The sequence below is a fragment of the Phalacrocorax carbo genome, chromosome 2, assembly GCF_963921805.1.
Source record: "Phalacrocorax carbo chromosome 2, bPhaCar2.1, whole genome shotgun sequence".
Lineage (NCBI taxonomy): Eukaryota > Metazoa > Chordata > Aves > Suliformes > Phalacrocoracidae > Phalacrocorax > Phalacrocorax carbo.
This window is the reverse complement of record NC_087514.1, coordinates 114412765-114439720: the sequence shown is the minus strand read 5'-3', so window position 1 is coordinate 114439720 and position 26956 is coordinate 114412765. Positions and strand designations below refer to the sequence as shown.

Genomic DNA, 26956 nt, shown 5'->3' with positions numbered 1-26956 from the left:
TCAGGAAGCCATTTGTCTTTCCAAATCCAGTAACATTGTTAAATGACCCCTTTTTTTCCTCCCCAGGCAGGCCAGCACAGACCAGTATCATGAAGATAGGGAAACTGACTGTGAGAGTATAGTAGTGCTAAAGCTTAACCAGTGTCCTCATGAGTTCATTAAAAACAAGCCTTTATTACTCAATTTGACATTGCCTAATAAGATTCCAGAGGAGATTTTTGCTTATTTTAGGCTAATGAGAATTTTATAGACAACTCATTTCCGTATTGTCCCAAGAGAAAGTGATAGATTGGTGCACAATAGACTGGCTCCCCATCCCTCATTTTTCAGCATCTTTCTTCTCCTATTAAGTCTTTTTCTTGCTTTCCCTCCACTTTCTATTTTAAAAAGTAACCTCTCTATTGGCATGGAAAATAAACATTAGGAAAAAGAAAACAGTCAGAAGACATGTTTTATTTAGTGTTTGATAAATTAATCCTCAGGGAGGTATCCAGGCATGCTAACACTAAATACCAGTTATAGCCAAAAAAAAAAAAAAAAAAAAAAGAAAGGAACCCAAACCAAAAACCAAAAAAACTCCAATAACTTGTACATTCTGCAGTATTTCCCTGGTATGAAATCTGTTGGCCAAAATAAGAAAACTGTGAACACACGTACATCTATTATAAGATATATTTTTCACATGTCTTAATGTTAAAGCCATTGACAGCTACTAGAAAACTAAACTTCCTGTTGGGTAACCCTGGTCTTCATTTGTCAACACAGAAGCATGAAAATATACACAAAATCTCCCATGCTTATTAAGTCTTACTTTAAACAGTGAAAATCCAACTCTTTCCTCTGTAACCGAGTACAATCAAACCTATTTGTAGCTGACCCATCGCAATTACAGTACCCAAGGGATGCAAGGCACAGGGGCCACGCAAAGGGCATACAACAGAGCAGAACAAAGTGGCCACGGGCGTGAGCTGTGCCAGGACTGCACAGTTCACAGCCACATGATGCAAAGCAGCTCATATTCGCTGAGCAAATAGCAGCAGAAACAAAAACATGAACTCCTCCCAGTGCTGCTATTGCCCCCTGCATCCCACTGGACCTGAATTTCACCTTCCTAAATGTCTTGTGTTTCACAAATATATATATAGGGGGAAAAAAAATCACTCTGCAGGGTCCACAAGACCTTCATGATCAAAAATGCCATACAGTTAGAGCTGCCGTTGAATCTCAAGCTGATACTTGATGTGCTTGCTCAGCCAGGCAGCTGGAGAACTGACTTCATGACAAGGGGTGTCATGAACGATGTTGCTTGGTGACACGGTTACTTGCTATTTATACCCAGATTCCTCACACCAGTAAAATCACCCACGAGCAGTACAGCTTACAACTTCAAAGTCAAACAGTAAAATAAATTCTTATTCCAGTAGTAACCATCCTAAGATGCTTATCATGTTGTTCCACAGAAATGTTACATGTGAATGTTGTGTGAAGCCTTCATCCTGGTCTTCAGCATCCTTTCACTTTGCTGCACTGGACACAATGTCCACACACAAGGTACAAGTACATCCACATGCCACCATGAAGGTTTCATGCTATTTTCTAATACAAGCATCCCGAACAACTCCTCTGTGATTGTAAAAGCCTGGGTAACTGACGTTTGACTGCAAAATTATTTATGACAACATGACAAGACAGTTCATGAAAAGCTTCTTCTATAAATGGAAAATTATATTAACCAACATAATAAGAAAATCTGAAATTTGAGGCTCTACTGAACATAATATTATGCAGCAGATATTCAAGGGATATGAAATATATGTGCAAAGGCCTTTGTAGAAAGAGCTAACTCAAAGGAAGGATGGAGAGATAGAGACCTTTTCTTAGGCATAACCAGCAGTAATCAAAGCTGGCACCATGATGATACTGGATAATACTGTCCTCAGCAGCTACATGTCACTTCTTCAAAATCCCTGCTTTACTTGAAACACAAAGCTAGAAATTGAATGAACATTGAGACAAACCTGTACCTCCAGCATCAAGAAACAGGCCTGCCTGTTCAGAGCTGGAGCACGCTACCAAGAGACTGAGAGACAGTGAGAAAGGCCAAGAGATAAGTTAAGGCTTGATTGCGTCAAGGGTGTCATGACAGGATGATGTAACAGAAAGGTGACATCAAAGGATGTCCCCAAACCATCTCTTTCCATAGCCAATCTCTGACAGATGTCAGGAATAGATTATTCAGATGAAGGTGAAAAAGATTTTAGTAGGAAAATATGTAATTATCTTCCCAGCCTATCCCCTTCCGTCCATGTACTAGACTGCATCCTTGTCACTGAAAGCTTGCCTTGGAGCATGTGAGGATGGGCTGCAAGTGATAATGCCCCATCAGGGCCTCACACAAAGTCTCCCCTGGTCAGTCTTATAGCAGGGCACCAAACTGGTATCCCATACTAGGGGTCTCCCACAGGCGAACAAAGTGCCGAATGTATGTATAACTCCTGCATGGCATTAGTAGAGTAGCCAGAACACTGATAAACTCATAACCTTCCTCTAACATCCTTTGCAAGCCAGCCCCAACAGTTGAAATTGGCTGCATTCCTCAACCATAATATTTGATATAGTTTCCAAGAAATACACAATTAACTATGATATCTTCAGATATTCAATATTCAGGGGAACTAGCGCTGCTGTTGCCTGGGCTGTCATTCCATTCTCTGGTAGACTCCAGATCAATAGAGCACAGCATGTGAACCTCTAAGATGATTAATTAATTAAAAAAAAAAACAACACAACACAACAAAAAAACCCACAGTAACTCTCAGAAGTTAATAAGGGTAGAAAAGGCAAAATCACACATGCAAAGTGAAGGAAACTTCAGAACAAAAAATCATATCTGTTGTAACAAATACACACCAATTTTGTCTTTGCACATCCATAGAAAAATAAAAAAAATTCTTACGGTAAATGAGCAGAGTATGGTACACAGTTCTAGAAATGCTAATTTTATGCAGCCCTGAGCCAGTAATACCATTTCTTCAGAGACCAAATCACTTATTATTGGAGGTGTAAAGAGCTCTATATCCAAGTGACAGGTTTCCACACAACTAAATAAGAAAATAGTACCAAATCTGTTTCTATAATCTCAGTGATCTCATATATTTTCATTAAGCATATTAAATAAAATGAGAAATGAAAAGTGGCCTATTTATCCTATGCTAAAGTAATAAGAGGGCTTAATTTTTTAATATTTTCAAAATTAATAGCATGCTAGATGTATATAATATGTTTTATACACTACAGTAAGTATCTGTCAGAAGAATAATCTCATTGAAAGTTTTCACTATTATACCCAGCTGTTTGCATTCTCCTTGCAGCAGGGAGCCATACGTCATGGGCCTACATTTCTCTCTTCCAAACTTTGCAGAAACACACAGCAATAGAGCACCTTGCCCCATTGACTTTACTATGCAAAGTCCTATGAGCCTAAAATTAAGAATAGTGTTAAAACACATTGCTAGTCTGGAGGATTAAAATCTTAAATAAAGCCAAATCTCTGAATATGTTAGGGAAAGCATGTTTCCACCTAAATGAATTTTCTGATTACAAAAGCTATATTTGCAGCTGTTTCTTACTTTTTTATTTATTAGGAAAAAGGAAAAAAAAAATGTTATAAGTTATGTAAGTAGCGTACAAATATCCAAATGGAAGCAAGGGAGTTATGCTCAGCACATGTCAATTTGCAGGAAAAATTCTCTACCAACAGTTCAATTCCTCCTGTATGCAAAGCTCTAAACACAGGAGTTCAGCTGGATGCACCATTGCAGGCATATAGCATTTCTTTGTTTCAGACTACTACTTTGCTATCAGAGACACTGGGCCTACATACCCGGTCCTCATGCACTCCTCATAACAGAATAAAATATCCTGGCAGCAATGTCACAAATGAGTCATGAGGGGTGGTTTCCTTCCTACACAAGCCAATTTTGGAAACATACCCTTTGGTCTTGATGTTATCCTCCTGACGTTGTACTCAAATGACAGAATCCATTCATTCATTCATTCATTTCTTCACAAGGTAGGAAGAAGTGAAGCTATCAAAGAGAGCTGGCAATAGCCCATAAGGCCTGATTAAGTTTTTTTAGGATTTGGGAACAAATCCAAGGAAAAAGCCATCAGGTTCTGATGTCTTTTCTTCATAACATTTTGTTGAGGTTTAGATGAAATGCAACCAGTTAAAAAAAAATATATTTAAAATCCCTGTTTCCCTTTTTCTGCTTGCATTCCCTGTAGGCACTCTGGCAGTTTGACAAAATAGTGACTGTGAGTAAGTGCTGCAGGGCCAAGTCCTGGCTGCAGCTGAGCTGCCGGATGGGGAGGGCCGGGGAGCTGCTGGGACACCAAAGGGAGTAGCTGAAGTACTACATAGCCAGGCTGGTGTTTGCACCCTTGATTTCCCAAATACTCCCTACGGGACACTCAGTCTGGGTTTTGCACAGAACAGAGCAGGAGCTTCAGCAGCGTTCAGAGTAGCAGAAGAACAAGCAGCTTCCTTGGGAGTAGAGGTGGCTCCGTCAGCCTCCTCCCATGGCACCAGAACAACCTGGTGACAATCCGTCACGTCAGGACTGCTGTAGTTATACAGGTGCATAGTTAGCTTTACTTTTAAGGACGAGCAGAAAAACTTATTCAGAAATTTTGCATTTACTTGGAGAATTAAGCCCTCAAATTTTTTAAATTCTGAAATTTAAAGCTCTTCTTGCATCTTAAGTGTATAGGAACTGCCATCTTGAATGAGAACAAATGTCCTTCTAGCCAAAATTCGGTTTTCCCATTGGAGAGCTACTGAGGGTTGAGCTGATCCTGCTACAGAAGTGTTATTTATAATACTGAGAAACAGTTGTTAATAGGTAATTGTCAGCTCAGAGCCCAGCATTGTATTTGTAGAGTTAGGACTGTTTTGTCCTGTGTGCACCCATTTATCCTCACCTACATTAGCCTCCTTGGCCATTTTGTCATCAGTTGTTCAATGTCCCAAGAACCTTCTGCAAATCCTCACAGGCAGCCCTCCTCCTTTGCTACACTAAAGAGGTTAGGTCAGCAGCAGCAAACTTTGTGTCCCGCTTCACCCTTTTTCTAGATCATTATTGAGATTGTTGACAAGTTGAAATCTTTCCAAGAATCTTCTGGTAACATTTTTCCACCACGAAAATAACTATTCATCGTCACCACCTGTTACTTATTCATTGATGAGTTTCTCTACAAACTGCTTAGTTTCTGTAGTAGTTTTTGGTGAGGGATCTTGTTGGATGCCTATTAGAAATGCAGGAAGACAACATCAGTTGGATCTCTCTACCCATATGCTTATGATAAATTCAAATAACTAGCATTTTTGTGAGGCATCACTCTTCTGCCCCCTTATATTGCAATTATCCACATGCCTCCTAATTCTATTTTTGAACAGTTTCTATTGATTTTCCTGTTAGAGATGCCAGGCATACCAATCTGCAGATCTAGGCTCAAGGCTATTAATAATGTTCTATAAGAACTCACCCCAATTCAGGATAAACAGAATATCTTACAAAGAGTCTGAATTAAAGTTTCCACCTCATGATAATAGCCCATACACACTAATATTGGTATCCTCAACTTTGAAACGTTAATATTCTTCAGTGTAGAATCATTTTGTATGCATACGTGCACCTACGCATATGTATGTGTACAAAATTTACATGCAACTGACCAACCACGCATCCTTCATCAAAACAGAGAATCAACCTCCAGCTTAACCAAACCAATGTTTAGGAATCTTTTGCTATAAAGCTGACACTAGACACAATTTCACAAAACAAATAAATTACATTTAATTTATATAAAACTTGTGACTAAAAGTTCTTACACTTTCAGTAATGCTTTTTTTTTTTTTTCCCCCTACTTCACTTCCTGTTCTTTTAAGTGTCAGACTTTTAGACAAATCCTCGAACTGGAGCTTGCCAAACCTATTCCTAAGTCGCACCACAGAAGCAAATCATGAGCACAGCAGCTAACAAACCTCTGCAACCATCCAGGAAAAACACATATCCATTATATGTCTCTTCCATCTGAATTGCAGTGTAATCTGCTTTCCTGCATTTGTATTTCCTCTGGGAAGGCAATAAACGCTTGCATTTCCCAACAATTTATCCTACCCTATCACCCTCCCAAAGCCACTCTATCACCACTGGGGAATTAAACACCAGAAAAAAACTAAAGAAAAGTAAAGCTGTCTGAATCCGACATTCTCCACGTCAATGATTACGTCAGCAGTCCCTCAGCAAAATTAGTGTTTTAGGGTATATTACTTACTGCGTTGATATAAAAAAAGATTAGTTTTCAACTTCATCTACTTGCATGTTTTTCATGAGGATAAGCATGGTAGTTACATGCCATGCATTCTTACACAGTTCATTTATTGATTTTTTCTATTTGATAATTAGGTTGTTCTAAAGAACTTGGAGGATACACTGTTGGTCAAGAAACAAATGTACAGTGTTCAGCTTGATGCCCATTTTGGCTTTTAAAAAAGTCTACAAAATTATTATTTGAATCAGGAAATATTTAGTAAAATGAATATAATTTGGTTGGTTTGATTCTAGTTTAGGGAGAAATAAAAATAGTCACGGATAATTACTCAGTTCTTTGTTACTCAGAAGCATTACTCCTATTCTGTTCAAGCACACAAAAAGTTTAAGGAATTCCTATTGACCGGTCACTACTAGCAGAATGATTTTTGACCTCAAATATTTCTGATAGGCAAAGTTAGAACAGGAGACATCTCTCAAAAGACTAACAACATACCAATGAAGTACAATAAAGATGCATTCCTAAAGGGTTGTTGCCGTGCAAGAACTAATAATTACAGGAGGAATATGTGAATTTGTGCATCTCCACCAGCTTTGGAAACACATTGTTTTTAATTGTGGTTACTGCCCTTTTCGAGCCTCTGGTGGCAGCCAAGTCCCAGCTGAGAAGCTCCCAATTTTGTCCTGTCTCTGGCAACGTAAATGTGAACTGATAACATTCTAAAAAGAGGGAAACAACAGGAAAGGAACCGCACCTTTGCAACGCTCACAGCAAGCTCCTCTCTGCTTAATTACGAGGGCACAGTCTTTGGAGAGCATCGGACACTTCTCTCTCTTGCATGTCACTTCCTTATTCTGGAAAAAAAAAATAAATTACAAAAGCTGTTGCAGGGGAACTAAATCCAGGGCTCAGTTCCTTGCAACTCAGAAAATAAAACATGAGGCTAGCACCTTGCCCTTTCACTTCAGGAGATGTGCTTGTGATTCAAAACACCTTTCTGCCCTTGAAAGAACGCAGTAGAAGACAGTCTCTGAATTATCCAGGAACTCAAGTAAATGGTGTTTAAACTCCACTTAGACAGTAATTCATAACCGCCACCCATCATAGTACAGAAAACATGCCCCATTGAAGAAATTCACTTTATTTAAATGAACAACTAGCTACATGATGTGCTTGTTAAAATATCCTCAGGGTCTTGAGGTGCTGCACAACTCAGGAATCATTTCTTACAGTGACAAAAGGACAGATGGCTGAGGAAAAGGTGGCAACCTCAGAGGCAACAAAATTTTCTGTCACTGCTGAAAATCATTTTTAGCCGGTGGTATTACCTTGCTACCCGGAGGGTCTTCGAAAGAGCCTACTATATACTACGCTAGAAAAGAGATTAATGTAATTCATCTTTCTCCCTAAAATGCTGAAAATCAATGAAACAACACAAGCAGGCAGAATCACTATACATTACAGCGTCATCTTTCTATGGCAAAAAGCCAGCGATAGTCAAAGCCAAAGAGCACGTTGACCACATTAAGGAATGTCAATAGAAGATGTGTGACAGCAGGCAGGAGAAATATTCCATTTATAGCCTGGCTTGCCCCTCTGGTGTCAGCCCTTCTGGTTACCCCTGCCTTTAAATGAAGGCAGAAAACAAATACTTTGGGGGTTTCTTTCAGTAAAATTTTGCTACTTTAAATTCCTGAGTGAAAGTAGCCCTCTGAAGTGACCTCCACCTATAATTAGTAGCTCAGTTCATTAAGTGACACAGGTGGCCATTTACTAGATGCAAGCGCCCACCTCACCCAATCTTATGACTTAATTAGAGACCAAAAAATCAAAGGGCTAGAAAAATGTAAATCATAAAACTAAAGGGAAAGAAACTGTGCTTTCCAGTCTTTTTCTTTTGCTCCCTGTGGCCTTATTCAAGGTGCCTGTGAAGGATAACACGCAGCTTTTATTACACTCCAGCTCTTTGTCTAAAATCAGAGGTTTATTTTCTTCAAAGTCACTGCCTGATCTGATGGGAGCTATAAAGGCACTTCAATCTTATCAGTGTATAAATGAGGACTCACTCTCACCAAGCCCGTGTGAAATCAGCAAATGAGAATCAGGCCCTAAAGCGCAGCTGCGGCGACACAAATGACTACTGTAAAAAGCCGGGTCACTGCTAGACGCTGGCAGCTCTGCATCACTCCAGCACTGCAGAGGAACAATAAATGCAATATATCTGGGAAGTTAAGCTGAATTTATGTCAGGCCTGTAGCTCTGGACTGGCACAAAGCAGCCACGGCACAGCAGTGCAACTGGCTGAACAACTTCTTTTTAGAGCAAAGGGTGAGATCTTTATTCCCTTTACGTGAACAAGGTGCCCCCCCGACTTTGCCTCCATAAAGCCTGATGAAGGGCAGCAGAATCAAGTTTTACACACAGTCTGTATTTTAAAGGGTTCTGCTAAGATCTGATTCTTTATACTGAGAGTTTACTCAAGGAAAGATTTAATAAGCCTACCAGCCCCATTACCTTTATCTGTGGGAAAATCTTCTGCATGGTGACAGCAGGTTTGAAGGGTGGGCAAAATCCAGTTTAGGTTATGTTCCTTTGGAGAACATGATTTACCTAGCTGCAGCATGCCTCATGGACCTCTGCAAGATGCACAGTGCCTTTCTAGGCCAACCTAACTGGGTAGGACCCACATCTGGGAGTCCAGCAGGCAACTACCCATTCGACTCCCTCTTCAAAGGGAGGAATCATTATTGTGGATGGCAGGGCAAGAAGTAGATCACAGCTCCTTACTTCTTTTTGTTCCCTGATTCCCAGGAAGCTCTTGGGACAAACACCTCATGCAGCCCAGCTTCCCAGACAGCTTCTTGACCTCTCCCCCAAGAACTGGCTGCCTCTCTCTACCCTCTGGTACATCCTGATGTAGTTTCTTCTTGCTGGTGATAAAAAGTGTTCCTAAGAATGACCCCAACACACATATTTCAAACAGGAGCTACTTGCTACCATTACTAACAAGCAGTCTCCTGTTTGGCCCAGATCATTTCAGTCAGAAATATTCTCTGCCAATGACAAGTTTGGTACCATTGAGCCAACCCGGCTGGGCAGCCAAATTTGGATCTTGCTCTTCTTCCCTTATTACCACCAATATTGGCGGCTCAACCCCAAACTCGGGACCTGGATTACAGGTAAGGATGAAAGCAACTGGAAAGAGAAAGCAAAACTGCGCCAGGCTGTACAGCCTAGTGAGTGGAAGGTTTCCTGGGAGGGAAGATGATTTTGGAGTTCATGTCCCAGTGCCGAGGGTTGTTTTACATTAAGCAGCTGTTCCATGTAAAGTACATTAGTGGCCTACAGTGCAGCGACAGGGACCGAAGGGCCCTCCCCATTTGGAGGGTGCCTTAAGCAGGAGGCTGCAGGTTCATATTTCTTTTTTTAGCCCGGTAGACCTTGAACTATTTGCTGTTCAGTGGCCCAGCTTCAGCAGAAGAGGCTTGTTCCTCATGCTCCCAAAAGCCACCAGTCCTGACAGTGAGGATGCTTGTGGGAAAAGCAGAAGGCAAACCTCTGAATTGCCTCTGGAGGCAGAGGGAACTGAACCTGGATTGCTGTCTCAAAGGTGAGTTTCTACTGCATGGTGCTAAAAGGCAGGCAGGAGGTGCCACTGGCACACACACACACCTCCCCCCCTTTTTTCCTGTTTTACTTCTTTTTTAAAGAAAAGAGCAAGATCAGCTCTATCCCTTGGAGGAGAAGCTCCAGCCTCCTGCCTGCAGAGATACGTCTGTGTATCCCACAGAAATAGAGCCAATCTTTGCCACCACAAAGAAGAGCAGCTAAGCCCTAAGCAAGGTGGGATTTGCAAAGCTATTATTTCTCCTCTCAAGCTGGTATTATAGGCAAGCCCCACACAGCTCCAAAACTGGCTGTTTCAGATGCCGCCCTGGGGTGCCTTTCTCCCTGGCACAGGAGCTAGGCTGTTCTTCCAGGGTGTGAGGTACAGCACCGCTCAGGGGCACAGCTCCCATGGCTCCTTTTGGGGCTTTTTGATGAACAAATATACAGTAGAGTGACAATTGCAAGGTACTGCCCCAACGTACTCTTCACAGCAAAATCCCTGTTGTAGTACACAAAGATGAGCGTAGCTCCTGGGAAGCGCAGCCGAGTGTGTCTTGCTTCTTCTAGGACCAAATTTAACCCTGACATTCTTTCCGAAAATCCTGTTGTTTTATCTCAGCGCTGCATCTTGTGGAAAACTAGGCCAGCAGACATGGAGGAAAGGGTTAATGTACCATGCAGATCAATCATAGGCCAGCAGGAGATAAAACAGGGCTGGTAAATCATTGTTTAGTCTATTGCAGTCAGGCATTATCCAGCACAGATCTCCTAGGCCCACTGGGTGTAAAAGCACAAAGATAAAACAAAGAGCAATTGTCACTTGGGGTTTGTTTTTTTTCCTTCACCCTGTGGTCCAAAACACTGCTCTTAATGTGTACTGTCCATCTGCTTGTTTCAATTTTGCTGCCTCCTTCCCTCCCATTTCACAAGGGCAAAGCGTAGGGCAAGAGCAAATGGACTTTAGCAACAAATCCGTTCCTTCCAAATACAACCCCTCCTACCCCCAGTAATCATAATTCATTACTTGTCCCAGCCATACATTTAAAAAGTTGCTAAGTAGCTGCATGCAGGAGAGCTGTATTACCAAACCTCCATCTGTGTTGTCAACAGTTTCTCTGGAGTTGTTGAAAGCTCTCAGATACTTTGATTTTTGCTGTTCTTAAGAGAAAACTTCTTAGACAGCAACATTCAGAAGCCAACAGTTATGGGAGGGTAGGGGATTTTTTTCGTTTTGTTTAAAGGACATGCACTCTGGCACCGGGAAGTGCAGAAGAGGCACATGGCTCATAAATACATAAACCGTTTGCTAAATCAGAAACCTGGGAGTCAGTCAAAATCCATAATAGGATCCCAAGATTCATAATAAATAACTTTTAATTATAGTCCTGCACAATAGTTATTTTAAACAGATGGTTTATAGATTCACATCTGGGATTTTTTTTTTTTTTTTTAATTTAGTGCTCAGGCACACACACAGAAAGGGAGAGAACCTCAGCTAAGGTTTTTATTAGTGTTGGAAAAATACGTATTTTTTTAAAAGAGGTCAGGCTGATCCAGAACAATGCTGCCACAGCTGACGCAACTCCCCAGTCAGCATTCGGCTCAGCAAAGGGTTCACACTGGAATCCCAAACTCCCTCAGAAAGGAAAATTTAGGGAAGTGCTGGAGGATCACCCCAGACTCCTCTCTTGTGCCCAATGAGTCCAACTCACTTTTTAATGCATCTGGGAAAAGATCAGAAAGTTTTGTTGGGTGCTCGTGTTTCTTCCCTCTCTCACGCTTTGCCGTTAGGAACCAAAGGTCTCTTCTTTAACTTGGCGTGCAAAGGCCATGTTAAATCCCCATACAAGAGAGAGGCACTAACCAGACCTAATACCAGCATTACTGTTTCATGTTACCTTTACTACAACCTTCTCTCAACGCAATTTGTTCACCTTCCACATACACCTCGTATTTTTACCTTCCATCAAAGAACTCCACACAAAATAGCCCATTCTGGTGACAAAATATATCAAACTAACAGCCTTAAACTCATGTGGTACAGTTAAATAAAATGCCAACATGAAAAGAAAAAGAAAAAAAAAACCACTAAAAAGAAATCTGAATATTTGGCAGAGGTCTTGGAGAGGACGTGTGCCAAACCACAGCTTGAAAGCCGCAGCCAACTTTCTACAGGGTTCCCCACTGGGCTCCTGCCGGCTCACAGCAGCCACCAGGAGGATGGCTCTTTTCAACCTGGGTTTGGCTTGGAAGAGGAGAGAGAAAAAAAAAAAAAAAAAAAAAGAAGAAAAATCAGGAGTCCTCTTCGTTTCTCAGGGCTGTACGACGGAGCGCCTCCACCAGCAGTACCCCGAGCCCACTGTTGTGCCGTCACAGCTGGCTGCTGAAGACTTTGCAGATGTGGGCTCTCAGGGGGCTAGACTTCCCCTGTGAGAGTCTGCTTTCCTTTTTTTTTTTTTTTTTGCTTTTGCTTTCTATGTACTGAAAATGCTTTTAGGAGGTTTACACCGCATTTCTGATATCCTGAGGTTACTAACTATTTATATTGAATAGGAAAAATATTGTTTGAGCTTTCATTTAACCAAGAAAGGCTGTGGAGCTGTGGAGGAAAAACAATAAAAGCAACAGGGACAGATTACATAGGAATACAAACTACTATTGATGGCTAATCTGGAAGACGGTCATTTTTTACCATTATTCATCACAGTCCCACAAGTAACTCTGATAGGACTCTTCACCAAGTAGTTCAAAGCGTCCTTAAATTTCTGCCAGGAGAAGCCTGTGGGATCTGCCACCAAAACAACAACAATTTTCAAACAGTGGCAAAAGTCAGCCCCAGGGAATGTGGGATGCAGCTTTCAAACATGCATGTATGACCCTGGGAAAATAAAATGTCTTTTAAAATTAATGAAGCAAGTGCACTCAAGTCACTTAGGCAGGATCTCTAGCGCAAGGTGTAGGGCAGGCTCAAACACAAGTCAAAGCACGCCACGTGCCATGACCCACACGTTCTCCAGCCATGCTGCTAGCTCTCTGCCAGATGTTGCACATGGCCAGAGCATCCTCTCAAGTGTGCACGGAGCCATGCTCAGTCCACGCAGGACACAGGAGCAAAGGTTTGGGCCAGCAGTAGTCGCAGGCTCTGTCCCTCCGCAAAACCTGGGAGCACCAGGCTCCCAAGCCTGTGCTTGCAGCTATGCTTACGTGCAGACAACCCTGATGCTGGGCCAACTTGAACTCGAGAACAAGCTCAGACATGTGCGTAACTCATAGTCTAGACAAATCCTGAGGTGCTTTCTGAAAAGAGTAGCCTTGCTCCTTTGACACTCCTGCCTGGAACTCGCCATCTCAGGTCCAATTTACAAACTTCCCTTCAATTGGCGGAGTTGATGCACATAAGCAATCCCTGCTAATACCATGGGACTGCTGTCACGCATTAGCATTTCTCCGCCTAAGCAAGAGCCACACAATTTGACTGCAGGGAAGAGACACCACTCCCCAAGGAGAGGTGTCTGCAGACATTTCAAACCACTGTCAAGGGAGATGAGAAAAAAGGTCTTGTTTCCCTTGTTCTCCTCCAATTATCTGGGTTTTTTTTCCTTGCAAAAACAAATTTTGTGGGTACAATAACAAAAATGATTTTGCACACTAGGTGTGTGTTTTAAATTCAAGGTGAAAAAAAATATTTTCCTATGAAACAATGTGTGTTTCTGCAAAATGATACAGTTGTCTCTCTTTACCCACATAAACCTATAAGCACCAAGGCATATGCTTCACCTCACAGAGAGAAATGTGCTATTATTTTAAGAGTGTTTTCAGTTTCAATGGGACAAATGACAGGAGTGGAGCCAAACATATGCTTCAGTACTTCCAGCATTAGGTCCTTGCCCGTGGCACAACATGACTGTGATTTCAGCATGAACTGCATTAGATGCAAATGATGGTGTTTTGTCAGGAACAAAACACACCAGTTGTCCAGAGTCTCTTTTTCCTTTTTTCAGCAGAGCACACAGTAGCCTCCAATTTATCCCCTCATCCCTGTAATCGCTTTAGCTTATCTGGCCTCTTTGAGGGCAAGCAGTGAGGAGGCTGCAGCTCTTCTCCCTGCAGTGGTGCTCAGCCAGCGTCAACCGTCCCCTTCATAATTTAAGCTCTCCCCACTTCCTAGGTACAACAATTAAAACAAAGGCCCTGCTGAAAGATGACACCGAATTTCACTGCGAACGGGTATTCCCCACCGCCGTGAGGAAGGCATGAGTATGTGCAAGTCATTCAGGGCACATCACTCACAACCCCGTATAGACTGAACAGATTTTTTTTTTTCCCCCACTGTGTTTAATGATGTTCATCAGCACGAGGAAACTGACCTTTGTAGCCTGCTGCAATGCCAACACTCCCTGACAGCAACCTGGTGCACTACTAGGTGGTGAAAAGAAAGCGCTTTCTCTCTCTTACGTTCGTTTGCACCAATGCAACTGCTGAGGCTGCAGCTGGGATCAGGGTCCCATTGCATCAGACATCACATAAGCACATCATAGGGCTACACCCCTGCTCCCGTGAGCTTACTGACACAGACGCAGCCAGACAAAATGACCACAACTGCAGACTGAGTCAGCGAGAAAGCCACAGCAAGATCCAGACTGCTTAGCTCTCAATCGCCCTGCCTCCACCTCAACCTCCAAGTGCCACTTTGGGTGGGAGTTCTTCATCTGTAAAGTTAAAGGCAAAACTCTTTACCTGTCAACAGAACAGCATGATGGTCTTCTAGCAGTAAGAGACACGGTCTTCACAGGTTCCCAGCATTTTGCCCTGTAGTCTGAAAAAGACTACCTATAGTAATCCAGGAGCCAAGTTTCAGGGAAGGGGTATGCACTGGGGCTCTTGTGGGAGACCACACCTTTGCATTTCATGAGATGCATGCTTTTAAAATTCATGGCTTTTTCGATGAATTTTAAATGTGGTTTTAAACAAACAAAAAAGAAATTCATGGTTTTTCTACTTTGTCAATAAAGAATTTGTATTAATTGTCAGTCACTTAAATCTGATGCCAATACCTAAGAAAACAGCAGGCACAGGCAATACTTGTCAATCTGAACCTCAGGGTGCAAACCTGTATCCGTGCTGCTGGAAGCTCACTGACCCACCCTGTAAGCTTATGGTCTGCCCCTTGCTAGATATTCCCGGTCACTCAGATCAGCCAGCAAAACTTTTCGGATGATCACTGCCCAGCTCATTTTGAGAAAAATGTGTGATCTTGAAAGTGTGGCCCACCCTAGCCTGGTTTACCCTGACCAAAGCTGATGGGGCAGAATTCATTCTCCCAGCGAAGGGACAGGCAGCTGAAGGCCATAAAATCTTCCATTACCTTAGCTCGGTCCAGAGGCCACCCACACACAGCTGGAGTCAGCAGGTGTGGGACAGCATTGCTGCCCTGGGTGTATTATCTTCTGGAACATGCTGCTCTGCTGAGCCCCCTTACGTGCCATAGGATGGTTCGGAGAAGAAGGAGTTTGCTTATATCACCCCCGAGCCAAACTAGTCTGAATAAATTCTAGCCAGGAAAAAAAAAAGAAAACCCCAAAAAACATTGAAGATGGCACTGATGAATTATCGAGCTGATTTCATAGAGGGTAAAGCAGATTGTGCCAAAGGTTTAAAATAAATAATTAAATCATTTGAATTCAATTAAATTTAGAACAAGCCACGGTGTCATGTTCTGTCTCATCTCAAAAATTAACTCAGCTGCATCAAATGAGTGTCCTAACAATACTTTTGTTTTTTAATTGCCGTCCTGGTCCTATAGACTGTGTTCAGCTTACTTTCCAGCAGACACTGCCAATGAGAGAACAACAAAACATGAATACAATAAAAACCATGACTACGAAACCATGAATACATTAAAAATAAAACAAACATCAAAATCTGAGTCCATCAGCTCAGAATTCCTATTTTTGGATAACTATATCTTCTATTACAGACTAAATACTGACCGACAGGAATTTTTCTTCTACTGATGTGAATTAAAACTTAATTTGACTTTTTTTTAAGAGAGATGCATTGACTGGTTTTTTATAAATATAATTTCATCACATTTTGATAGGCTAAATCTACAAATATATTATCCAAACAATAGTTACCTGTCATTGCACCTTTATTTCCTTTGCTGTCTGAAGTCTGCTTACTTGACCCTTACAATGGAGACTGAAGCAGTGGCAAATGCACCAGTTTTGGGTTTGAGCCTGTTCTAAAAAACTTTGAACAAAGCAGCCCTTGAGGCCATGTACTTCTTAAAGAGTTTAAAAAGCCCAATGGGCCTCCTAACTTACTCTGCAACAAGTCATATCCCATGAAGAAACTCACTTCTGTACAACACAAAAACAGGGGTAGATTAAAGAAAAGGGAAGAAAAAAAAGCAAGGTCCCCTGCTGCTCTGTCTGGCCAGAATCATGTCTTTTACTACCCATATCCTCTGAAGAAATGATGCTCTCATGATATATTACCCTAATACATCACCAAGTGACAGTTTTCTCATGATACTGTATCCTCAAAGATGTGATGCATGCCAGAAGCAGCAACAGGAGACCTCGGCTGGGGGAAGGAAGGGGGAGGAGGTCTTGTTTCTTCCAAATTTTTAATCTACAAGTTGGTTTCTTTAATGTTATTTTGTCAGGAAAATCCCTGTCAATCCCAGCTTCATCAACCAGGGGACTCCTTTTTGCAGCAGTAACACAACTTTTAAACTGGAAAGCACAAAAAAAAAAAACAAAACAAACACCAAAAAAACCCCAACCCTCTTCATTTAATTGAAACAAGTTTTGAAATAGGACCAAAACGCTTGAGGAACAACAACCAAATAAAAATAGTAGCCCAAAAGAAAGCAACAAGAGTCTGTTTTCTATTACAGAATTATTTAGCCAAAAGGCCTCCAGACACTGCTGTTTTAATGAACTTGCAAGTAAACTGAGTGCTGACCCCGCATTTGTTTTCTTATGTGATCTTGCCTATGCTACGCAGTGGTATTAGGGAAAAAAAGAGGAGGTTATTCACAGAGGTCTGCAGAGAAAAGGGGCAGCCCCCAGCTTGTCCGCCTGTATAGAGAAGAGTGGGAAGAGACAAGGACCAAGAGCATTTCAGCCAGGACTCCTTGAATAGGACAAGAGATTTTGTGGGTCTGTTAATGCTGCCTTCAACTCACAGGGGCTTACTCCTTTTTTCTGCAACTGCTCCACGCTAGTAACATCCGAGAGGGACAGTCAGAAATCCTCACTCATGGACAACTTGTGGCAGCAGTCATCCTCAAGCGGGCTTCATCCACTTGATGTCAGCAAGAGAAGGCTCAGGTACACAGAAGAATTTAGTCAAAAAAACTTATGCCACAATGATGTTTTATTTGATACATCTCATTTCTACGTGTTCCTACTTCATATCTACTCAAACTTCTGATGGATGCAAAGAAGGAAGGTGGAATAAGCTTTCCTTTGTTGTGATCAACTGCATTGACAAATTAAGTTTATTGACTTCCAAAACTTCCGCCAACGCTGCAGCTACTAGGAGAAAAAGTGTATTTTGACTTGCGAACTAAGCAAAAGCGATACGGAAATCATTGAGAGGAAGCTAAAAGCCAAAGCTGTCAAAGTCACTTTCACAGTCCTTGAGCTGACTTTGACCATATTTTGTGGCCTGGCCTTCATTGCTTTTGGGTGAGATGTAGCAGCCCTCATTCACAGCAGTGATCACTCAGCCACATGACAATACCATTGCAGTCAATGAAACCACCCACGCAAGTTCAGAGGTTTGAGCCGCGCTCTTCAGCGCAGACACATGCACAATGCCCTATGTACTGGGTAGACCCAGTTAATTAAACAGTTATTTTTAAATGTTGCTCTTGAAAGAAGTTTGCTGTCCAAAATAAGAAACTAATATTGCACAACCATTTTCTGCTTGAAAAATCCAGTGGTTAAAACATGTTTTTGCATAATCACAGCCCTGCAGGGACAGTTCTCACTTCTGAAAAGCAAATTCCCTTCTTTCTGTTTTGCACATGCACAAACAAACAGATTCTTGTATGCCCAAAGCTTGCAAAGCTCATCTATAATAATATATTGAGTAGACGCCATGCAAGCAGATTTTTCCTCGGCCTGTGTTCCCTTCACTCCTTCCTTTCCCCTGCCCCACTAGCACTGCTGGAAGTAAAAAAAATACCTGTTTCTGACAAGTAAATGGAGCTGACATTAGAGTGAAACTATAAGGTGAACGGGGTATGTGCAAGCCATTTGTCATCTTGACAAAGTGATTTTCAGTCACCAGTGGGACACTTTAAAGACATCTGAACAGTTGGCCTTGACCACCAGCATTTCTTACGGCTCATAAAGGGACCCATGGGACTGAGAACACAACCTGGTTTTGGAAGTGACTCCTGCAGTGGTACCTCTTGATAAATGTAAAGGCAGTGTGATATATCAGGTGCCATTAAGATCTTTGCTAGCAGGTTATATTTACATAAGTATGGAGCACAGATAGCATCTTGTTAACATAATTAATGAGACTCAAATATCAGGAAAGGGATTATGCCTGGCTGGAAGTCCACAGCGCTCACAAGGCAGCCAGAGATGATTTCATTGTGTGGGACAGAACTGTTCTCTTTGAAGAGTAAGAACTCAGGCAGCAACACTACTACCCAGGCAGCCAGGGGAAACCACAGGGGAGTCAGAAAGATGGTCTGAAATCCAAAGGTTTCACACGTTTAGCATAAGCAGGGTTCTTTATGATGAGAGACTCAAGTGCTGTGTAAAACTGGGAACCTAGGGCTGAACAAAACAAAGAAAACAAAAAAGTATCTACCTGAGGTTTTAGAAACTTAATTTTTTATTAACTGTACCTTCCTCTGCAATAAGAGAAGGTTCTCGTTGCCAAGTCACAGCCCCATCTGGGTTGGAAGAGGAACAACATTTCATCAAACCTGTCCAGACTGCTGCATTTTGCACAGGCAATTGAAACGCACTTCTCTAGCCCAGAGAAGAGCAGGAAATTTCCTGACCGAGATCACTAATTTCTGCATCAGTGACTCTTGATGTACTTTACAATAAACTGCTTTTCTCCCACAGCCTCCAACTAATAATCTGTATGACATAAGAGGAGGTGGCTCCTGTTACCCAGGTCAGAGAAGTGAACCCTGAAGGGCACAGAAGGAGGTACTTGGCTCCAAACAGAGAGAAGGGTTCAGGATACAACCTTGTACTCAGCAACTCCTGTCAGCTCTCTGCTTGGCACGTCGGCTGTAAGAAATCCCTGTTCTGAGTTGTCTTCTCAATGGAGGAGATAAGATGGTTAGCATGGGCTGCTTGAACCAACAGCCCAACCCAAGCACTCCCCAGTGGGTTAACCTGAACACTTTGACGGTAACAGTACCTTATGGCCACAGTCACAAGTTGTCCACAAACACACAGTAGTAATATTGTCTCCATAAGATGCTTAAAATCCTTTTAGGCCTCTGGTTCCAGAGTCATACACAGCTTTCCTGAAGACACTTCACATCCACATTCTCTCAACTAAAGCTCTGTCTCACCAGCAGTTTTTGTGCTGTCTTGTATGTAAGAGGTAATGCCCGGCAAACAGGCTGGAGCTGCCTACCCATCTCGCCAGATGGGTGGCTTCCAGCAAACCTCCCTTTTGTTGTAGGTGATTTGCTTTCTTTTTTCCTTTTTGGCTCCAAACTTTGTATGTTTCCATATGTGGACTGTTTTAATTATGCCAAGAAAACCAATGACATCAAAGATATTTGCTTTATACTAAAATGATTACATATACTTTTAGGCACTAAATACGTACCCTTCTTGTAACAAGTGCCTAAAACCACTCCGATGTCCTACCTCCACAGCCTAGAGTTCGAGATATTTTAAAAATTTCCACTACAGATCGATTTTTGGGTCAAATCGTTTGCCTGAGGATTGGAAACCTTGCCAAGTTAAATCAGACACATACAAACATTTTTTTCCAGAAGCTGTACAAATTGCACCCTTTTATTTCCTCCAAGTTTTCATGTTAAACAAGCTCTGGTTCAGTATCAGTGCACTATGCTGCATCCTAAACGTCCACATCAGCAAGTTTCTCCAGAAACGCATAATGTGTTTAGACCATAGACAAACTATGCCTCAAGCATACTTGTTTAAAAGCTTTCTTACACTACCACACCGTCAACATTTTAATATATAATTATTTTAATTGTCCAGCATTTTTTATCCACTGCTTTTACAAACAACCCATCCACCAAACCTTGGTTTACAGACTAAAAAGCTTGCATGCTTTGCACTCCACCTGCCAACATAGTTTTATTCATTTATTTTAATAAAAAGCATTTGCCAGATTGAGTCACCAATCCACCTAATCATGTTAACTGTATTTGGGTGTGGGGAGTGAAGTGCTAAATATGAAAACGATCAGCTGCGCACTGCAATATACAGAAAAAAACCTATTCTCTGTCACAAGCAAACGACGAACAGTCTCCCTGTGGTAGCAAAGCCAGCTGCTTTTATCAGTATTTTGGGTCCCACAGGCCATCATTCAGCTAATAGCCTTATCTCAAGCCCAGCCACCCTGCCCAGCTCCTTTCTGCCCCAATGACTTCCAAGCGGCACAACCTGGAGGTGTTTTGTTAACTGGCATAATCAGATCATAACCATTACGCAGCCTTCAAACAGTCATTTGTCAGCTCTTCTCCCCCTCTCTGGAACCATGCCTCAACTGCACATCACCACCCAGACAGAAAAAAGGCAGAGGCAACCTGAGGACAATCAAGATCTGTTATTCTTCAGCTGCTAATAAATCGTAAGACAAACCAGAAAAATAGATGCAAACGTATGATCCTGGCCATCAGAATACACTTTGATGGTTCCAAACCAGATCCAATTCCCATTAAAGCCATTTGATATAACTGAATATAAAGAACTGCTAAAAAACAACACAAGAAAACGAAACCCAAACCACATGACTTTTAGCCTATGAGCTGTCAGAAATCTGATTTTCCGGATCAGAATTCTGGGACACACTGGTTTGCATCCCCCCAGGGTGTGTGGAGCAGCTGCTGCTTCCATGCCTCAAGTGAGATCTTTAGCTACAAAAGAGTAGGTGAGCCACATCAGGTGCCACTCTGTATGGAGGAAGGTGCAAACAAGGGACTGAGCACCTTAACAGCCCAGGGCTGAATAATACCTGGTTTCTGGTTTTCAGCATGAAGTAGAAATGGTAGTCTCCACCTTCTCAAGTCTGGCACAGCTTTGGACATCAAAGTCAACACGGTGCTCGGCATAGAGAAATTTAGAACTGAAATGGAAATGCCTATGTGGTTGAGGAATTTGCACTAAATATCCAATGAGCAAGAAGTTTCAACGCTGCAGGTTGGGGCTTGTGCATACACAAGGCAGTGTCGCTACCATGCGACCGACTGCAGATGCCCTATGTGAACTAGACCTGCTCTGGAGCAAAATGCAGTGTACCCATGTAAGCACAGCTCTAAGACAGAGTTGAAGAAGACCTGATCCAATCTTCAGCGCTGACCTCTGTGAAAAGGTTTACTTAAAACAGGGACTCAGAAAAAAACGGGGCCTCAATTTGTCAGGGAAAAATGTCAGATCTTTTGCATCATTTTTCTAAATGACATTTTTTCACACATCCATCCTTTATGCTCACAAGAACAAATAGGTCTCCAACTCTAATGCTGTTTGATAGTACTTCTTTTTGCCATAGCACTTTACAGCACAAACATATAATGCTTCCAACTCTGAAAAATCTAAGATACAATACAGAAAATTAAAACCACAGCCAGGAGGTTGATGTGTAGAATGGATGAGGAAACAAATAAGGAGGATGCAAATCATAGATGATGCACGAAGACATGTTATTTTTTCAGTGTGGTAGTCCGAGTTTAACAGGCCATTTTGAACCACTATCTAGAGCAAGTGGATTCCAGGCACAGGGGGAAACGGGGGGGGGGGGGGGAAGGCAGGAAAAAGGTCTAATGAACAAACGGGAGAGACAGGGAAAAAAAATATGTGAAATCCAGGTCTCAGAAGGTACACAAGGTCAGCCTCTGGGGATGACAAGAAGAGATAGGCTCCATGCTGTACTTGGACCCAGAGCTCAGCACTTGGTCCAGCTGGATGCAAAATGGTACACAGAGCTCAATCTGACAAATAGTCAGACTAGGAATTTTTTAGCTGCAGCTTAATGCATAAGATGAAGAGGCCAAGAGGCCTCAGAGGAAGTAATTACAGAAGTTATTAGGTACAATATGAGCAAGTACCGGTACGATAGTCATTTTAATAGTAGTATTACAGGTAAAAGCTTTTATACAATATTGTTTTTTCTGCACAATGGCCTTTTATTTGACCATAAGCTCAATATAAAAAGGTTGCGTTTTCATTTGATTTTTTGGTTGTTGCTTAATATTTTTCTTCCCTCAAAAATTTCTATTAAAACATGATGGGGAAATAAAACCAGATATTTCATGGGGAAAAAAATATCTATTTTTATATAGCAGCACAAAGCAGAACAGCAGAAGTACTGACACCATGAACCATTCACTTACAGGACCATAATTCTTAAAAAGACTGTTAACAACTCAATGGAAGAAACTTGAAAGCTAATAAAAACTATATACAGGTAACTGTATGCTTTTAAAATGCCATTTTGATATTGGACCAGCTCTTTAATAATGTTTTTCTTATTGGCAATAAAAAAGCGCCTTAACTTAGACTGATCCATTTTGCACTTATTGTAGACACATTCCAAAGACATTTGCAACTTATATTACATTTTTCCATTTAGTTTATGGCATTTTTGTGCCCTTCATATTTTTTCCACATATTATTTATACATTTTAAGTATGTTCTTTTGTATTTGAATTCTCTGATCTTTTAATTATGCCAGAGAGAATCTCATTTCCATACTTGATGGATTGGATCTTCATCATCATTACAGTGACATATCACCAGCTCTCTTCCAGGAGGGTTTTGCCAAGACCTATAATCAGTTCAGCGCTGTGTGCATATGTATGTTTGCTCAGTGCAGCTGACTCTATGCTGGAAATGTGCAAGTAGTGAGCTCTTCACTATCCCATGTGGTCTGAGAACAACATGAAATAGCTTCTTCGAGCCTGCAGATTTCCAGAAAGGCTTCATCATAAGCTGTCACATATGACTGTCCATCATGTCTCCAAACTAAATGTCACGATAAAGCATAACGGACTGAAGGCAAACGGACCTGCACAGGCATGTGAAGCAAAGTGCACAAAGTGGACTTCAAAAGGTCCACAGACAGCACAGACACAACACCCAGCTATAAAATCCACGCTCATTTCTCAGAGGAGAAAACTAGATGAGATGCTGCACATGGTACTACTTGGCCAGGGTGGTCATATCTGTATACGGCACTAAACTGACTGGAACATTGCCTCAGTGCTGCTGCTGGAAACATAGAGAACCAGGCTAGAGTAACTATCTTCTAACATAGATAGTTTGCGCCTCATTCTCAGGCCAAAGTCTTGTCTTACGGGTGTTGCATGAATTAAGAACAAGTACAACTGAACCTACTTGAATCCTCCTCCAGGAGAGCCTACCAAAGCAATCACCTCCACAACAGCTGATCAGCCAGCTCCGGGCTCTTGAGTCAATTCAGTTCTCACTTGCAAAACCATATTCATATATATATATCTGTATACACAGACATACACATATACTCACACACACACTGTTCTTTGGTCTCCATGACAAAGCACATATGGGACACCAGACATGGAGCTATGACTGGTTTTTGCTTTCAGGGTTTGTTTTTGGGATGCGGCATGTTGGCTTTTTTTCATTTAAGAGATGGCATATACATCTGTATCTTTTTTAAACTGGATAAAAACTAATAAAGCTTTCATCATGTTGGAGCATGTTTGTGTTCCAGGAACCCTTCATACACCGATCAAAACAACATTCTCTTTTGCAGTAATACGGGGGTGAAAACTACCAGTACACTACTGTATCACAGGCTTTTTTGTCTCTGTCTCTGTTATTTTTGTGGGTGAAGAGAAAGCCGATTAGATTCTACAGTAATAAAGACCAAGAATATTTAAATTGAAAGAAGATGCAGTCTTGGTAGATTCTGTAGTTGATGTATGTAAACTATTGAAATGAAATTAAATGAAATAGGTATGAAAGAATTGTTTGATGATTTTTTTTTTTAATATGCACCACTCCACTAAAAGTCATCTGGGCCACATTATACCTTGACGCAACAACAATTGAATCCTCATGTACTAAAACACTGCCATCTTCACTGAACATGTGTCAAATACTTGCTCTCAGGCTAGCTATGCGCTTTCAACTTGTTTACTGTGCCACAGAAATCAACCATGCTATAAGTAAAGAACCCCAGCAAATCTAGTAGCTTTCTTCCTTCAGCCTGCAATGAGGAGATGGGGGGGGCTTGGAGGGTGGGGGGGGCACGGGGTGCAGGGAGGACCAAGGGCCAAGGGTAGAGGTTATTTCTTCCATTTTTTTTGTTTGCTTGCACTCAGTTTCACTAGTCCATTGGTTCAAGCTAGGTAGAACAGTACGTCTTGTAACAACGAATTTAACATAATTTTTTATGAGCAAAGGTCAAATTCTACATTGCACATTTGGATTTAAAAGCGGAAATTTAAACTACAGAATGATGTTTCATGCTGAATAAAACTTACGCCAAGCAAAGCTCTGATTTCTAGTTTCCTGAGCTCCTGTCTCCAAATTTTTCTCAGGTTTCCAACACTTGGTTACACTTTCTGGCTCACATTTATTTCCTTCTGTTCTGGATTTAGGTGATAAAAGGTTGAGACATATGATTACCACTCCTCAGGTGCAGTTGGCAAGTTTGCGGCACAGGCATGAGGGAAGCGGGGAGGAAAAAGGTGGGGGAAATGGCACTGGTTTAGATGTGGTTTGTCAAGATCCCTACTGGCTTTTATCAGCTGTTTCTTGACACAACTCACTTTGTTCTAAAGCATTTGGGGAAAATAAAATAAAAAAAAATAAAAGACCTTCTCTCTCCACAAAGAACACACTGAAAATAAAACCCTTCATTCTCTTGGGTGGGTGGGGGGGAAAGAAAGCAAGCCCTTGAAATGTGAAGGCCACTGTTAGCTGAGCTATACTTATCTATTTCCTTGCAGTACCTGGCTTCTCACCTGTCCCTTTCAGCTGGAATTCTTGGACCATTCATTTTAAAACTACATCCATCATTGGCCAACAGATAGGTTATTCTTGGATCTCTGCTTGCTTCTGGCAAGGCGGTCGGGGTCCATGCAGATGATGATAAACGAGCATGAAATGACATGGCTCTCCTCACCACCACCGGCACCACCACCTGTCATCGTTGTCACTGCTGAGCTCATCTCACCTTCAAAAAGCTCAGCACTCAGAAGTTTAATTCAGGCTAAGTTAATTCTGTGGGGTTTTTACATTCTCGTCCTATAATTATGCACAGGTTCTCATTTCACCTATTTCCGATGGACTGTAGCATTTTTATGTCTTTTCCACGTGTAGGATGAAATATATATTTCTTGAAAGCAAATGCCATAATATCAGGTGTGAGCCTACTTCTATTTTGAGTTTTAGATACCTTCCAGCCAAAAAACCGTACCAACAAAAACTCTTGCTGCACTTGATCATTTACCGTACTTGTACCGGAGTTGAACTTAAATATTCCATGCCTGTTTTAAATACTGACCTGCATATAAAAGAAATCTAACCAAAAGTTCTCCCAATATTCTGTTAATAGCATTTCCCCCCTAACATTTCAAAATCCTCAATACATATATATATATATGCACTACAAAAAAAGAAAATAAAAGAATTACCAAAACGTGGTAAGTTTTCACGTTTATGAAGTTTTGTTTCTACTAACAGAAATTCTCCCATGCCTCCACTACCCTCAGCCTAAAACTTTCATATCTGAAATATAAAGATCTGAATCTGTCATACGTTACATGTTTGGGTTCCTCAAACCGGACGAGGTGTGTGAAATGCTCCTATGGGTTGAAATAAACTCTTTTTTCCACAGATGTGAGAGAATATTTATAGAAGGGAATTTTTGCATTAGGTAGTGTAGTTATAATCGCTTGCCATCTTAAAGCATTTAGTAACTGGAATAAAAGAATCGATTTCTCAAACTGAATCAATATCGGTCCATTATGAATATCATCAAGATTATATATTTCTACCTATAATCATCATTGCCAATTCAGACAAGTTCTTTAAAACCCAAACTTTTTACAATTAACTTCAATAGCCCACAGTTTCACTACTTTGATTTTCAGAAACCAGCAGGACGTGAGATTTTCTTACTGTTGACCACCAAGCATAAAATAATTTCACCATGATATGTTCTGTAACTTTTTTTCTTTTTTTTTTTGTATTGTCAAGGGCCACATCATTACATGAAATAATAGTTTCTCTTTTTTTGGCCACAATACTTTTTCTTCACAGAGTTGGTTGACTTAATCCTTGTTACTGCCCACCCCATCCAGCATTTCCTTTCAGTTGCTCACCTTCCTGTGATACACAGCTTGATGCAGCTTGAAGTACTTTCCATCCTTCCCTCAGAGAAGTCTTTAGCTACAAACATGGTTGCAATGGGGCGCTCAGCCATGGCACTCCACAAGTAGGCCGTCCTGCACTTTTTACATGACCTAGCTTCAAGAAAAACATTTTTCCAGTGCCTTTTCTGTATATCTGTTTTAACCATTAGCCCTACATACTGAGGATGCCAGTGCTTTCTCCAGTTTCTGTGTTTAACAGCATATAAGGAAATCGCATGAGAAAGCACTTCAGTTGCCTTCAGCCTGCTTTGCACTACTCCAGTATCTCAAACCCTATGGAAAGCCAGGTGGCATAGCAGCCTTCCAGAGATAGTATATCTCCTCGGAGATGTGGAACCACAGACATTCGAAGTGGAAGCGGGCAGAAAACCAAAGCACACTAGCTCTAACAGCATT

The 26956-nt window shown here is 41.4% G+C and overlaps 1 protein-coding gene across 6 annotated transcripts in view; it reads right to left on the bottom strand.

Annotated features, from left to right (window-relative positions):
• The window catches only part of BMPER (BMP binding endothelial regulator), a 154026-nt gene that overhangs the window by 121204 nt on the left and 5866 nt on the right, over positions 1 to 26956 (bottom strand). For 5 of the 6 annotated variants that reach the window (XM_064443925.1, XM_064443924.1, XM_064443923.1 and 2 more), the window contains exon 3: positions 7091 to 7190. The exons of the other annotated variant lie outside the window; for it this stretch is intronic. In XM_064443925.1, coding sequence (XP_064299995.1) covers positions 7091 to 7190 — 100 coding nt within the window. The remainder of the gene's footprint in view (positions 1 to 7090; positions 7191 to 26956) is intronic. 6 annotated transcript variants of the gene reach the window in all.